At 42.1% G+C, this 14,530-nt stretch overlaps 1 protein-coding gene across 1 annotated transcript in view; it reads left to right on the top strand.

Annotated features, from left to right (window-relative positions):
• Positions 1–14,530, top strand: part of LOC139382269 (neurobeachin-like) — a 318,332-nt gene that overhangs the window by 68,213 nt on the left and 235,589 nt on the right. Inside the window, exons 5-7 of the mRNA XM_071126139.1 lie at positions 4,573–4,694; positions 11,035–11,161; positions 13,576–13,695. Coding sequence (XP_070982240.1) covers positions 4,573–4,694; positions 11,035–11,161; positions 13,576–13,695 — 369 coding nt within the window. The remainder of the gene's footprint in view (positions 1–4,572; positions 4,695–11,034; positions 11,162–13,575; positions 13,696–14,530) is intronic.

The raw sequence follows: 14,530 nt of genomic DNA, 5'->3' as shown, positions 1-14,530 counted from the left end.
CCGCCTCACCCAATGTGGTGTGGATCTGTTTTCTATAAAGTATTTTTATTTACCTCGGAACCGGAATCCCCCAACAAAGTCTGGCCAGCTCACTACTTACTAGCTAGTAGTCAACCAACCACTGCTTGCGGTCATCAGCTAACCTTTAGCTCGGAAAGCTCTCGCCAGTTTGTACAACGCGATTCAAACCAGAGCATACCGGACCTATTTTCTCTCCATATCCCCGGATTCCTACCGCAAGCGCTGAACCTTTTCACCTGGATCATCGCAGCTAGCTAGCTGCAATCCAAGTGACTACTCCTGGCTAACATCCCGAAGAAAGAACCAATTAACCTGGAGCTAGCCCATGCTAGGCCCATCTCCCGGCTAGCTGAAGAGACCATCAGCCACTCCTGTGCTACAATACCTGGACCCCTTTTACTTCCGGTACGGGGCACGGAGCCCCGCCGATCCTTCACGACTGGACTACCGACGTAATCTGCGTGAGGGGGTACTCAACTGGCCCCTACCTCGCGACATCCCCTGAATGCCCATCTGTTACCCTGCTAGCCGCGGCCCGCTAGCTGTCTAGAGCATATCGGACTGTTAGCTAATAGGCCCATCGGCCAATTTCTCGCGCCACTGTACCTATTTTGCCAATTGGCCTGGGCCCCTTTCACTCAACGAAGACATGATTATATCCATCACGACAGGACTACCAACGTAATCTGCCTGAGGGTTTTTTTCCAACAGGCCCCTCCGTCGCGACGTCCCCTGAATGCCCATCTGCTAGCCTGCTAGCGGGGCCCACTAGCTAGAGCATATTGGACTGTAAGCTGAATAGATCCATCGGCCAATTTCTTGGGCCACCATACCTATATTGCCAATTGGACTTGGACCCCTCTGCTACTCAGAACCCTACTAATCCATCACGACTGGTCTATCAACGTCACCGCACGCGGAGGCTAAAACAGACTTTTCTCCGTCTCCATGTCCCTCTAAGGCCCTTCTGCTAGCTTGCTAGCCCCAGCCTGCTAGCTGTCTGAATCGCCGTGTCTCCAGCCAGCCCAACCACTCACTGGACCCCTATGATCACTCGGCTACGCATGCCTCTCCCAAATATCAATATGCCTTGTCCAGTTCTGTCCTGGGTAGTGATTATTGTCTTATTTCACTGTAGCTCTGCTCAATATGCCTTAACCAATCATTTTGTTCCACCTCCCACATTAGCAGTCACCTGGTTTAAACATCTCCAGAGACAATATCTCTCTCATCATTACTCAATGCCTAGGTTTACCTCCATTGTACTCACATCCTACCATACCTTTGTCTGTACATTACGCCTTGAATCTATTCTATCGCGCCCAGAAACGTGCTCCTTTTACTCTCTGTCCCGAACGTACTAGACGACCATTTCTGATAGCCTTTAGCCGTACCCTTATTCTACTCCTCCTCTGTTCCTCTGGTGATATAGAGGTTAATCCAGGCCCTGCAGTGCCTAGCTCCATTCCTACTCCCCAGGTGCTCTCATTTGTTGACTTCTGTAACCGTAAATGCCTTGGTTTCATGCATGTTAACATTAGAAGCCTCCTCCCTAAGTTTTTTTTATTCACTGCTTTAGCACACTCTGCCAACCCGGATGTCCTAGCCGTGTCTGAATCCTGGCTTAGGAAGACTACCAAAAACCCTGAAATGTCCATCCCTAACTATAACATTTTCCGACAAGATAGAAGTGCCAAAGGGGGCAGTGTTGCAATCTATTGCAGAGATAGCCTGCAGAGTTCTGTCTTACTATCCACTATCCACATCTACTTTTAAAAATCCACCTTTCCAGAAACAAGTCTCTCACCGTTGCCGCTTGCTATAGACCACCCTCTGCCCACAGCAGTGCCCTGGACACCATATGTGAATTTATTGCCCCCCATCTATCTTCAGAGCTCGTGCTGCTAGGGGACCTAAATTGGGACATGTTTAACACCCCGGCCATCCTACAATCTAAACTTGATGCCCTCAATCTCACACAAATGATCAATGAACCCACCAGGTACAACCCCAAATCCGTAAACACGGGCACCCACAAAGTTATCATCCTAACCAACTTGCCCTCCAAATACACCTCTGCTGTTTTCAGCCAAGATCTCAGCAATCACTGCCTCATTGCCTGCATCCGTAATGGTTCTGCGGTCAAACGACCAACCCTCATCACTGTCAAACGCTCCCTAAAACACTTCAGCGAGCAGGCCTTTCTAATCAACCTGGCCAAGGGTATCCTGAAAGGATATGTACCTCACCCCGTCAGTAGACGATGCCTGTTTATTCTTTAAAAATGCCTTCCTCGCCATCTTAAATAAGCATGCCCCAATTTCTCCTTCACCCAAATCCAGATAGCTGATGTTCTGAAAGAGCTGCAACATCTGGACGCCTACAAATCAGCCGGGCTAGACAATCTGGACCCTCTCTTTCTAAAATTATCTGTCAAAATTGTTGCAACCCCTATTGCTATCCTGTTCAACCTCTCTTTCGTATCATCTGAGATTCCCAGAGATTGGAAAGCTGCCACAGCCATCCCCCTCTTCAAAGGGGAAACACTCTAGAAACAAACTGCTACAGACCTATGTCTATCCTACCGTGCCTTTCTAAGGTCTTTGAAAGCCAAGTTAACAAACAGATTACCGACCATTTCGAATCCCACCGTACCTTCTCCACTATGCAATCTGGTTTCAGATCTGGTCATGGGTGCACCTCAGCCACGCTCAAGGTCCTAAACGATATCGTAACCGCCATCGATAAGAGACATTGCTTTGCAAGCAGTATTCATCGACCTGGCCAAGGCTTTCGACTCTGTCAATCACCACATTCTAATCGGCAGACTCAACAGCCTTGGTTTCTCAAATGATTGCCTGGTTCACCAACTACTTCTCTGAAAGAGATCAGTGTGTCAATTCTCGGGTCGACTCTTCTCTGTATGCATCAATGATGTTGCGCTTGCTGTTGCTGATTCTCTGATCCACCTCTACGCAGACGACACCATTCTGGCCCTTCTTTGGACACTGTGTTAACTAACCTCCAGACAAGCTTCAATACCATACAACTCTCCTTCTGTGGCCTCCAACTGCTCTTAGATGCAAGTAAAACTAAATGCTCTTCAACCGATTGCTGCCCACACCTGCCCGCCCGTCCAGCATCACTACTCTGGACGGTTCTGACTTAGAATATGTGGACAACTCCAAATACCTAGGTGTCTGGTTAGACTGTAAACTCTCCTTCCAGACTCACATTAAGCATCTCCAATACAAAATTAAATCTAGAATCGGCTTCCTATTTCACAACAAAGCATCCTTCACTCATGCTGCTAAACATACCCTCGTAAAACTGACCATCCTACCGATCTTCGACTTCGGCTATGTCATTTACAAAATAGACTCCAGCACATCCGTTTTGTCACCAAAGCCCCATATACTGCCCACCACTGCGACCTATACGCTCTCGTTGGCTGCTCCTTGCTTCATACTCGTCACCAAACCCACTGCCTCCAGGTCATCTACAAGTCTCTGCTAGGTAAAGCCCCACCTTATCTCAGCTCACTGGTCACCATAGCAGCACCCACCCATAGCACGTGCTCCAGCAGGTATATCTCACTGGTCACCCCCAAAGCCAATTCTTCCTTTGGCCGCCTTTCCTTCCAGTTCTCTGCTGCCAATGACTGGAACTAACTGCAAAATTCACTGAAGCTGGAGACTTATATCTCCCTCACTAGCTTTAAGCACCAGCTGTCAGAGCAGCTCACAGATCACTGCACCTGTACATAGCCCATCTGTAAAGAGCCCATCCAACTACCTCATCCTCATCCTTTATTTATTTATCTTGCTCCTTTGCACCCCAGTATCTATACTTGCACATTCATCTTCTGCACACCAACCATTCCAGTGTTTAATTGCTATATTATAATTACTTCACCACCATGGCCTATTTATTGCCTTACCTCCCTTATCCTACCTCATTTGCCACACTGTATATAGACTATAGACCTTTTCTACTGTATTATTGACTGTATGTTTATTTATTCCATGTGTAACTCTGTTGTTGTATTTGTCAAACTGCTTTGCTTTATCTTGGCCAGGTCGCAGTTGTAAATGAGAACTTGTTCTCAACTGGCCTACCTGGTTAAATAAAGGTCAAATAAAAAATATGGTAAAGCAGTCTGGTGCCTGACTGCACTGTCAATGACTTGGTATGCAACAATTGGTTGACGCATGCAATGTCTAAGCAGGGGAACGGCTCCTAAATCTGCAAAAGAGTAATTAGTCTCTATCCAATGTTTGTCTTCATAGTCATCCATCCACCATCTAAAGAACAATCACACGACAGCAGTATGTTTGTTACTTTATTTGTTTTAGAGATAGCGCTTCCTCTGGAGTCTATGAAAAGTCTCTCTCTCTCTCTCTCTCTCTCTCTCTCTCTCTCTCTCTCTCTCTCTCTCTCTCTCTCTCTCTCTCTCTCTCTCTCTCTCTCTCTCTCTCTCTCTCTCTCTCTCTCTCTCTCTCTCTCTCTCTCTCTCTCTCTCTCTCTCTCTTTCTTTCTTTCTTTCTACAGGCCATAGCGCTGCCTCCCATTGCTAAGTGGCCTTACCAGAACGGCTTCACTCTCAACACCTGGTTCAGAATGGACCCTCTAAACAACATCAACGTAGACAAAGACAAACCATATCTCTACTGGTGAGTAGAACATATAAACCATATCTCTACTGGTGAGTAGAACATATAAACCATATCTCTACTGGTGAGTAGCACATATAAACCATATCTCTACTGGTGAGTAGCACATATAAGCCATATCAGTTCATATAAACCATATCTCTACTGGTGAGTAGTACATATAAACCATATCTCTACTGGTGAGTAGCACATATAAACCATATCTCTACTGGTGAGTATAACATATAAACCATATCTCTACTGGTGAGTAGTACAGATAAACCATATCTCTACTGGTGAGTAGCACATATAAACCATATCTCTACTGGTGAGTAGAACATATAAACCATATCTCTACTGGTGAGTATAACATATAAACCATATCTCTACTGGTGAGTAGAACATATAAACCATATCTCTACTGGTGAGTAGCACATATAAACCATATCAGTTCATATAAACCATATCTCTACTGGTGAGTAGAACATATAAACCATATCTCTACTGGTGAGTAGCACATATAAACCATATCTCTACTGGTGAGTAGCACATATAAACCATATCTCTACTGGTGAGTATAACATATAAACCATATCTCTACTGGTGAGTAGCACATATAAACCATATTTCTACTGGTGAGTATAACATATAAACCATATCTCTACTGGTGAGTATAACATATAAACCATATCTCTACTGGTGAGTAGCACATATAAACCATATCCCTACTGGTGAGTAGTACATATAAACCATATCTCTACTGGTGAGTAGTACATATAAACCATATCTCTACTGGTGAGTAGCACATATAAACCATATCTCTACTGGTGAGTATAACATATAAACCATATCTCTACTGGTGAGTAGCACATATAAACCATATCTCTACTGGTGAGTAGTACATATAAACCATATCTCTACTGGTGAGTAGCACATATAAACCATATCTCTACTGGTGAGTATAACATATAAACCATATCTCTACTGGTGAGTAGCACATATAAACCATATCTCTACTGGTGAGTATAACATATAAACCATATCTCTACTGGTGAGTATAACATATAAACCATATCTCTACTGGTGAGTAGCACATATAAACCATATCCCTACTGGTGAGTAGTACATATAAACCATATCTCTACTGGTGAGTAGCACATATAAACCATATCTCTACTGGTGAGTAGTACATATACACCATATCTCTACTGGTGAGTAGTACATATAAACCATATCTCTACTGGTGAGTAGCACATATAAACCATATCTCTACTGGTGAGTAGTACATATAAACCATATCTCTACTGGTGAGTAGTACATATAAACCATATCAGTTCATATAAACCATATCTCTACTGGTGAGTAGAACATATAAACCATATCTCTACTGGTGAGTAGTTCATATAAACCATATCTCTACTGGTGAGTAGTTCATATAAACCATATCTCTACTGGTGAGTAGTACATATAAACCATATCTCTACTGGTGAGTAGAACATATAAACCATATCTCTACTGGTGAGTAGAACATATAAACCATATCTCTACTGGTGAGTAGCACATATAAACCATATCAGTTCATATAAACCATATCTCTACTGGTGAGTAGTTCATATAAACCATATCTCTACTGGTGAGTAGCACATATAAACCATATCTCTACTGGTGAGTAGCACATATAAACCATATCTCTACTGGTGAGTAGCACATATAAACCATATCAGTTCATATAAACCATTTCTCTACTGGTGAGTAGAACATATAAACCATATCTCTACTGGTGAGTAGCACATATAAACCATATCAGTTCATATAAACCATATCTCTACTGGTGAGTAGTTCATATAAACCATATCTCTACTGGTGAGTATAACATATAAACCATATCAGTTCATATAAACCATATCTCTACTGGTGAGTAGCACATATAAACCATATCTCTACTGGTGAGTAGAACATATAAACCATATCTCTACTGGTGAGTAGAACATATAAACCATATCAGTTCATATAAACCATATCTCTACTGGTGAGTAGTTCATATAAACCATATCTCTACTGGTGAGTATAACATATAAACCATATCTCTACTGGTGAGTAGCACATATAAACCATATCTCTACTGGTGAGTAGCACATATAAACCATATCAGTTCATATAAACCATTTCTCTACTGGTGAGTAGAACATATAAACCATATCTCTACTGGTGAGTAGCTGATATAAACCATATCAGTTCATATAAACCATATCTCTACTGGTGAGTAGTTCATATAAACCATATGTCTACTGGTGAGTATAACATATAAACCATATCAGTTCATATAAACCATATCTCTACTGGTGAGTATAACATATAAACCATATCAGTTCATATAAACCATATCTCTACTGGTGAGTAGCACATATAAACCATATCTCTACTGGTGAGTAGTACATATAAACCATATCTCTACTGGTGAGTAGCACATATAAACCATATCTCTACTGGTGAGTTGTACATATAAACCATATCTCTACTGGTGAGTAGCACATATAAACCATATCTCTACTGGTGAGTAGTACATATAAACCATATCTCTACTGGTGAGTAGTACATATAAACCATATCTCTACTGGTGAGTAGTACATATAAACCATATCTCTACTGGTGAGTAGTACATATAAACCATATCTCTACTGGTGAGTAGTACATATAAACCATATCAGTTCATATAAACCATATCTCTACTGGTGAGTAGAACATATAAACCATATCTCTACTGGTGAGTAGCACATATAAACCATATCAGTTCATATAAACCATATCTCTACTGGTGAGTAGCACATATAAACCATATCTCTACTGGTGAGTAGTACATATAAACCATATCTCTACTGGTGAGTAGCACATATAAACCATATCTCTACTGGTGAGTAGTACATATACACCATATCTCTACTGGTGAATAGTACATATAAACCATAGCTCTACTGGTGAGTAGAACATATAAACCATATCTCTACTGGTGAGTAGTTCATATAAACCATATCTCTACTGGTGAGTAGTTCATATAAACCATATCTCTACTGGTGAGTAGCACATATAAACCATATCTCTACTGGTGAGTAGTACATATAAACCATATCTCTACTGGTGAGTAGCACCTATAAACCATATCTCTACTGGTGAGTAGTACATATAAACCATGTCTCTACTGGTGAGTAGTACATATAAACCATATCTCTACTGGTGAGTAGTACATATAAACCATATCTCTACTGGTGAGTAGTACATATAAACCATATCAGTTCATATAAACCATATCTCTACTGGTGAGTAGAACATATAAACCATATCTCTACTGGTGACTAGTTCATATAAACCATATCTCTACTGGTGAGTAGTTCATATAAACCATATCTCTACTGGTGAGTAGTACATATAAACCATATCTCTACTGGTGAGTAGAACATATAAACCATATCTCTACTGGTGAGTAGAACATATAAACCATATCTCTACTGGTGAGTAGCACATATAAACCATATCAGTTCATATAAACCATATCTCTACTGGTGAGTAGCACATATAAACCATATCTCTACTGGTGAGTAGCACATATAAACCATATCAGTTCATATAAACCATTTCTCTACTGGTGAGTAGAACATATAAACCATATCTCTACTGGTGAGTAGCACATATAAACCATATCAGTTCATATAAACCATATCTCTACTGGTGAGTAGTTCATATAAACCATATCTCTACTGGTGAGTATAACATATAAACCATATCAGTTCATATAAACCATATCTCTACTGGTGAGTATAACATATAAACCATATCAGTTCATATAAACCATATCTCTACTGGTGAGTAGCACATATAAACCATATCTCTACTGGTGAGTAGAACATATAAACCATATCTCTACTGGTGAGTAGAACATATAAACCATATCTCTACTGGTGAGTAGTACATATAAACCATATCTCTACTGGTGAGTAGTACATATAAACCATATCAGTTCATATAAACCATATCTCTACTGGTGAGTAGCACATATAAACCATATCTCTACTGGTGAGTAGCACATATAAACCATATCTCTACTGGTGAGTAGAACATATAAACCATATCTCTACTGGTGAGTAGAACATATAAACCATATCTCTACTGGTGAGTAGCACATATAAACCATATCTCTACTGGTGAGTAGCACATATAAACCATATCTCTACTGGTGAGTAGTACATATAAACCATATCTCTACTGGTGAGTAGTACATATAAACCATATCAGTTCATATAAACCATATCTCTACTGGTGAGTAGCACATATAAACCATATCAGTTCATATAAACCATATCTCTACTGGTGAGTAGAACATATAAACCATATCTCTACTGGTGAGTAGTACATATAAACCATATCTCTACTGGTGAGTAGCACATATAAACCATATCTCTACTGGTGAGTAGTTCATATAAACCATATCTCTACTGGTGAGTAAAACATATAAACCATATCTCTACTGGTGAGTAGTACATATAAACCATATCTCTACTGGTGAGTAGAACATATAAACCATATCTCTACTGGTGAGTAGCACATATAAACCATATCTCTACTGGTGAGTAGCACATATAAACCATATCAGTTCATATAAACCATATCTCTACTGGTGAGTAGAACATATAAACCATATCTCTACTGGTGAGTAGCACATATAAACCATATCTCTACTGGTGAGTAGAACATATAAACCATATCAGTTCATATAAACCATATCTCTACTGGTGAGCAGCACATATAAACCATATCTCTACTGGTGAGTAGTTCCCCACCTTTTGCACTGACCCACTGGTTCAATCGTTTGTACATCATTTCAACAAAACAATTCAATGTGATGACGTTGAATCAACATCGAAAACTGATTGGATTTGCAAAAAGTAATTAATGTTAGAGAATTTCATATTTTTTCCACCCAACTTTTAACCTAAATCCAAAGATTTTTGTTATTGTTGAATTCAGTTAGTTGACCACTCAAATGTAAATCAAAACTAGATGTTGAACTGACGTCTGCCCAGTGGGGACCCAGTAACTTTAATGTTTGACCTCTGACCTTCCCTCTAAATCAGTAAGCAGATTATGACCACAAGTTGTGTTTCATTTCATCCACTTTTCAAGGTTTAAAGTTTATAAGCAGCTCTGTCTGAGGACTCCCTTCCTCCTGATGATGTAGTGCAGTTTAAAGGAGGAATGAGTTCTGATTAGGGTTATTAAAACCAGCCCAGGTCTGAACTGTGGAGGCTGGTACAAGCTTGTGTGTGTGTGTGTGTGTGTGTGTGTGTGTGTGTGTGTGTGTGTGTGTGTGTGTGTGTGTGTGTGTGTGTGTGTGTGTGTGTGTGTGTGTGTGTGTGTGTGTGTGTGTGTGTGTGTGTGTGTGTGTGTGTGTGCGTGTGTGCAGGCTGGGATCAGAGGGAGGTACAGAGACAGGGTATATGGGCTGTAAGGGGGAGGAACAATGGTAACGACTATTAATGTAGACTAATGTCTAGCCACCACAGCCAACGTCTGGTGGTGCATTGTGGGTAATTAACAGAGAGATCAATAGCCTCAAGAGAAGAGATTATCAACCACTACTCCAAATAGATAGGGAGAGGAGTCCCTAGAGAGGAGGAGAGGAGAGGAGGGGAGCAGAGGAGAGGAGAGTAGAGGACTGGAGAGGGGTATAAGGAGGGGAGGGATGAGATGAAAGGGAGAGGAGAATAGTGGAGAGGAACAGCCTGGAACAATGAGAGAGGGAATGGGAGAGAATGTGAGAGGGAGTGGGAGAGAATGTGAGGGGGAGTGGGGGAGAATGTGAGAGGGAGTGGGAGAGAATGTGAGAGGGAGTGGGAGAGAATGTGAGAGGGAGTGGGAGAGTATGTGAGAGGGAGTGGGAGAGAATGTGAGAGGGAGTGGGAGAGAATGTGAGAGGGAGTGGGAGAGAATGTGAGGGGGAGTGGGAGAGAATGTGAGAGGGAGTGGGAGAGAATGTGAGATGGAGTGGGAGAGAATGTGAGGGGGAGTGGGAGAGAATGTGAGAGGGAGTGGGAGAGAGAGGGCGAAGTAAAGAGAGGAATGACCAGAGTGGGAAAGTACTAATTAATTAGTCAGCAACAGACACAATAGTTACTATCATTATCCTTCTGCTGTGGATTGTGTTTGGTTGACATAAACCTGATAGATGCATGATAATCATTACTTCAGTGAGAGAAAGGCATTATTTTTCCTGAGTATCTACAATGTGAAACATCAAGTCTAGGGAGCCAATCTGAAATTAGAAATGTAATGTTCGCACCTCATAATTTTGATACCGTTTCTTTTGCAGCTTTCGCACCAGTAAAGGAATCGGCTACTCTGCACATTTTGTGGGCAACTGTCTGATCGTGACATCGCTGAAGTCTAAAGGCAAAGGCTTCCAGCACTGTGTCAAATATGACTTTCAACCTAGGAAGGTAAGAGATTCTTTAAATCAAATTATATTGGTCACATACACATGGTTAGCAGGTGTTATTGCGAGTGTAGCGAAATGCTTGTGCTTCTAGTTCCGACAGTGTAGCAATATCAACAAGTAATCTAACAATTCCACAACAACTACCTAATACATACAAATCTAAGTAAAGGGATGGGAAAATAATATGTACATGTAAATATATGGATGAGCAATGACCGAGTGGTATATGCAAGATGTTATAGATACAGGATATACATGAGATGAGTAATGCAAGTTATGTAAACATCATTATTAAAGTGGCATTAATAAAGTGACTAGTGATCCATTTGTTAGTGGCCAATGATTTAAAGTATGTATGTAGTCAGCAGCCTCTCTGTGTCAGTGATGGAAGAGATAGAAACTGTTTTTCAGTCTCTTGGTGCCAGCTTTGATGCACCTGTACTGACCTCGACTTCTGGATGATAGCGGGGTGAACAGGCAGTGGCTCGGGTGGTTGTTGTCCTTGATTATCTTTTTGACCTTCCGAGACATCGGGTGCTATAGGTGTTCTGAAGGGCAGGTAGTTTGCCCCCAGTGATGTGTTGTGCAGACCGCACCACCCTCTGGAGAGCCCTGTGGTTGTGGGTGATGCAGTTGCCGTACCAGGCGGTTATACAGCCCGAAAGAATGCTCTCAATTGTGCATCTGTAAAGGTTTGTGAGGGTTTTAGGTGACAAGCCATATTTCATCAGCCTCCTGCTTTGACGGACGTCGCTGTGCTTGCTTAATTTACCATCTCAAACCGATACCAGAACCAGGGACCTCTGCCTTGCAAACAGACATGACTGCCCTCCTGAAACGTTCTTAGCTCCTTGTGCCACCGAAAAGCCAGCAGTTCAGCCAGGCAAGTGGAAACTACGAGGGTGACCAGGTTTCATCTGTTACCCTGCTAGTGATCAATGAGCAATGGTCAGTGTGCTTATACCAGCCTACAGGTCACATAGCTGATGATCAGTAGAGTGCTTATGTAGCAGCGTGCAGGTCCCATATGTGAGTGATGGTGTGTTGACGTGCTGCTCTATAGGACTGTATTGATCTGGTCAGTATGTTATGAATGAGGCCTCACCACCAGCTTGTTGCCATGTGGGTACGATCAGGAAAACCCCTTAATGATCTCTGTGGTCATATGTATCAAGCGTTTTAGGCTGTGTTTACACAGCCACCCTACCCAAATCAGATTTTCTTTCTGTATCCAATCTTTTTTTCTGACTGTCCACACACAATGTGACCCCTATCAGATTTGCGCATTCACACCGATGTAGCCCCTGAAGTAGCACACAGATTTAATGCTAATTTCCTGTCACTGTTCCTTTAAATGTAGGGGTGGTGGTCATGGTTCAGCAGGTCTTGTGCAAAAAAACCACCTCAGAGCAAAAAAACTATCTGATCTGACTCTCCTCAGACCAGAGAGAGAGAGCATCATTACCTGTTCTGATTAACACTCCCACAGGGACCTCCTCACAGGAGCAGCTGGGTGTACAGTGAGATGAGATGAGAGTGTAGCGAGGGAGTGTAATGTATCTTGGGATGTCTGACACCCTACCTGTCTCTGTCCCAGTAGAGATAACAGGCTGGTTCAAGGCTCATGGCTTCTGTCAGACAATTACAGCCTTCGGTTAAATAGCTGTCAGTAACCATGGTGTTTTTGACATGACACCTTATTCTATACATAGTGCACTACTACAGTATGTACAGAATTATGTTCCCCCTCTCGTCCTCTCCTCTCTGCACCAGGTCCACTTTTCTAGTAGTGAAGTCATCAGTGATCATTAAAGTAGAGGGCAGACTTTGATCTAAAGATATCCTTAAATCAATGATCTGCTCTCCTGGTGATTAGAAGTGATCTAAAAGGGGGTATTGCCTCTTAATCGTCAACTGGAGTAATCTGATCCACTCTGCCATAGTCATGTTAATGATGTGTCTAAATCCTGTTGATCTGCAGTAGATCAACATAGTGAGGGTTGCAGCTGTAACTGCCTCATTTAAAGTTTTACATTGAGATGATCCGTGTACAGGTTAGATTTTCGTATGTATCAGAGAAACTGTATGGTCTGGATTACTGTGTTGTCTATACCATGCAGAATGTATGGATAACTGTATGGTTTGTAATACTGTGTTATCTATGCTATGCAGTAGGCCTGTGTAATAATGCAATATGCATGAGATCAGAGCTACTGAATCACATGATCCTATTTGTTCTCTAGATGACCTGGGTGACTGCAATGCAAACACTATAGGCTGTGTTTAAAACCCTGTTCATACAGTGGGACTGAATGCGTTTCTAGTGCATCCACTCTCTCTCTCTCTCTCTCTCTCTCTCTCTCCCTCTCTCTCTCTCTCTCTCTCTCTCTCTCTCTCTCTCTCTCTCTCTTTCAGTGGTACATGATCAGCATCGTGCATATCTACAACCGCTGGAGGAACAGTGAGATCCGTTGCTATGTCAACGGCCAGCTGGTCTCCTATGGCGACATGGCCTGGCACGTCAACACCAACGATGTGAGAATGCGCCTCATTGCTGGTTGATTGATGCTTGATTGATTGATTGACTGACTCTCCTGTCACTGTTCCTTCCTGTAGTGAGCCCTCTGCAAGGTCATGTTCAGTAAGGCACACAGGCACATTTTGAACAGTTTTGAAAAAAAATGATTGGACAAGTGGAGCAATTACCTGTTTCACTCTGTTTTCTTCCCCACTTCCCCACTGAGCTGCGTTTTCAAAGCTCCTATTTGCATAACCATTTCAGGGAGATGTTTGAAGAGAGGAAGATGGTAGAAGAAGAGACAGGAAGGGAGGACCACAAAGGCTGCTATCTACAGAGTTAGGGAGGGATGGGGTGTGCGTGGTGTATATTATTATAACACACTTCTACAAGGCAGGGGTTACAGGTATAGGTTTACAGGTGTAGGTTTACAAGGACAGACACACACACGGCTCTGGTCAAAGGTAGTGCACTAAATAGGGAATAGAGTAGGGAATAGAGTGCCATTTAGGATGCAGACCTAAGTGTCCCTCTCTGAGTGACAATCTATTAGAGGCCCTGTGAATCATGCACTCTCATAATTATCCTATTTGCCCATTCTAAAGCTGTCTTTTTTTGGGGTCTGTTAATTGCTCTGCTACTCAGCTGTGTTTGACGTTTGGATGATGCTTCCCCTGTCCGAGTCTGCTGGATGTCTTAAAGGACATGGCCCAATCCTCTCATCTCTGACTCAGTATCCGTATAATGGCCCTAACCATTTCCCAGAGACAGATATAGTACCAGTCATTGTCCTGTTGAAAAAACAAATTCTAGTCCCACTAAGCACAAACCAGACGGAATGGCATATCGCTG

This window comes from Oncorhynchus clarkii, chromosome 24, assembly GCF_045791955.1.
Source record: "Oncorhynchus clarkii lewisi isolate Uvic-CL-2024 chromosome 24, UVic_Ocla_1.0, whole genome shotgun sequence".
Taxonomy (NCBI): Eukaryota; Metazoa; Chordata; class Actinopteri; order Salmoniformes; family Salmonidae; genus Oncorhynchus; species Oncorhynchus clarkii.
The sequence above is the reverse complement of the archived record's forward strand: the minus strand, read 5'-3'. Positions and strand labels throughout refer to the sequence as shown.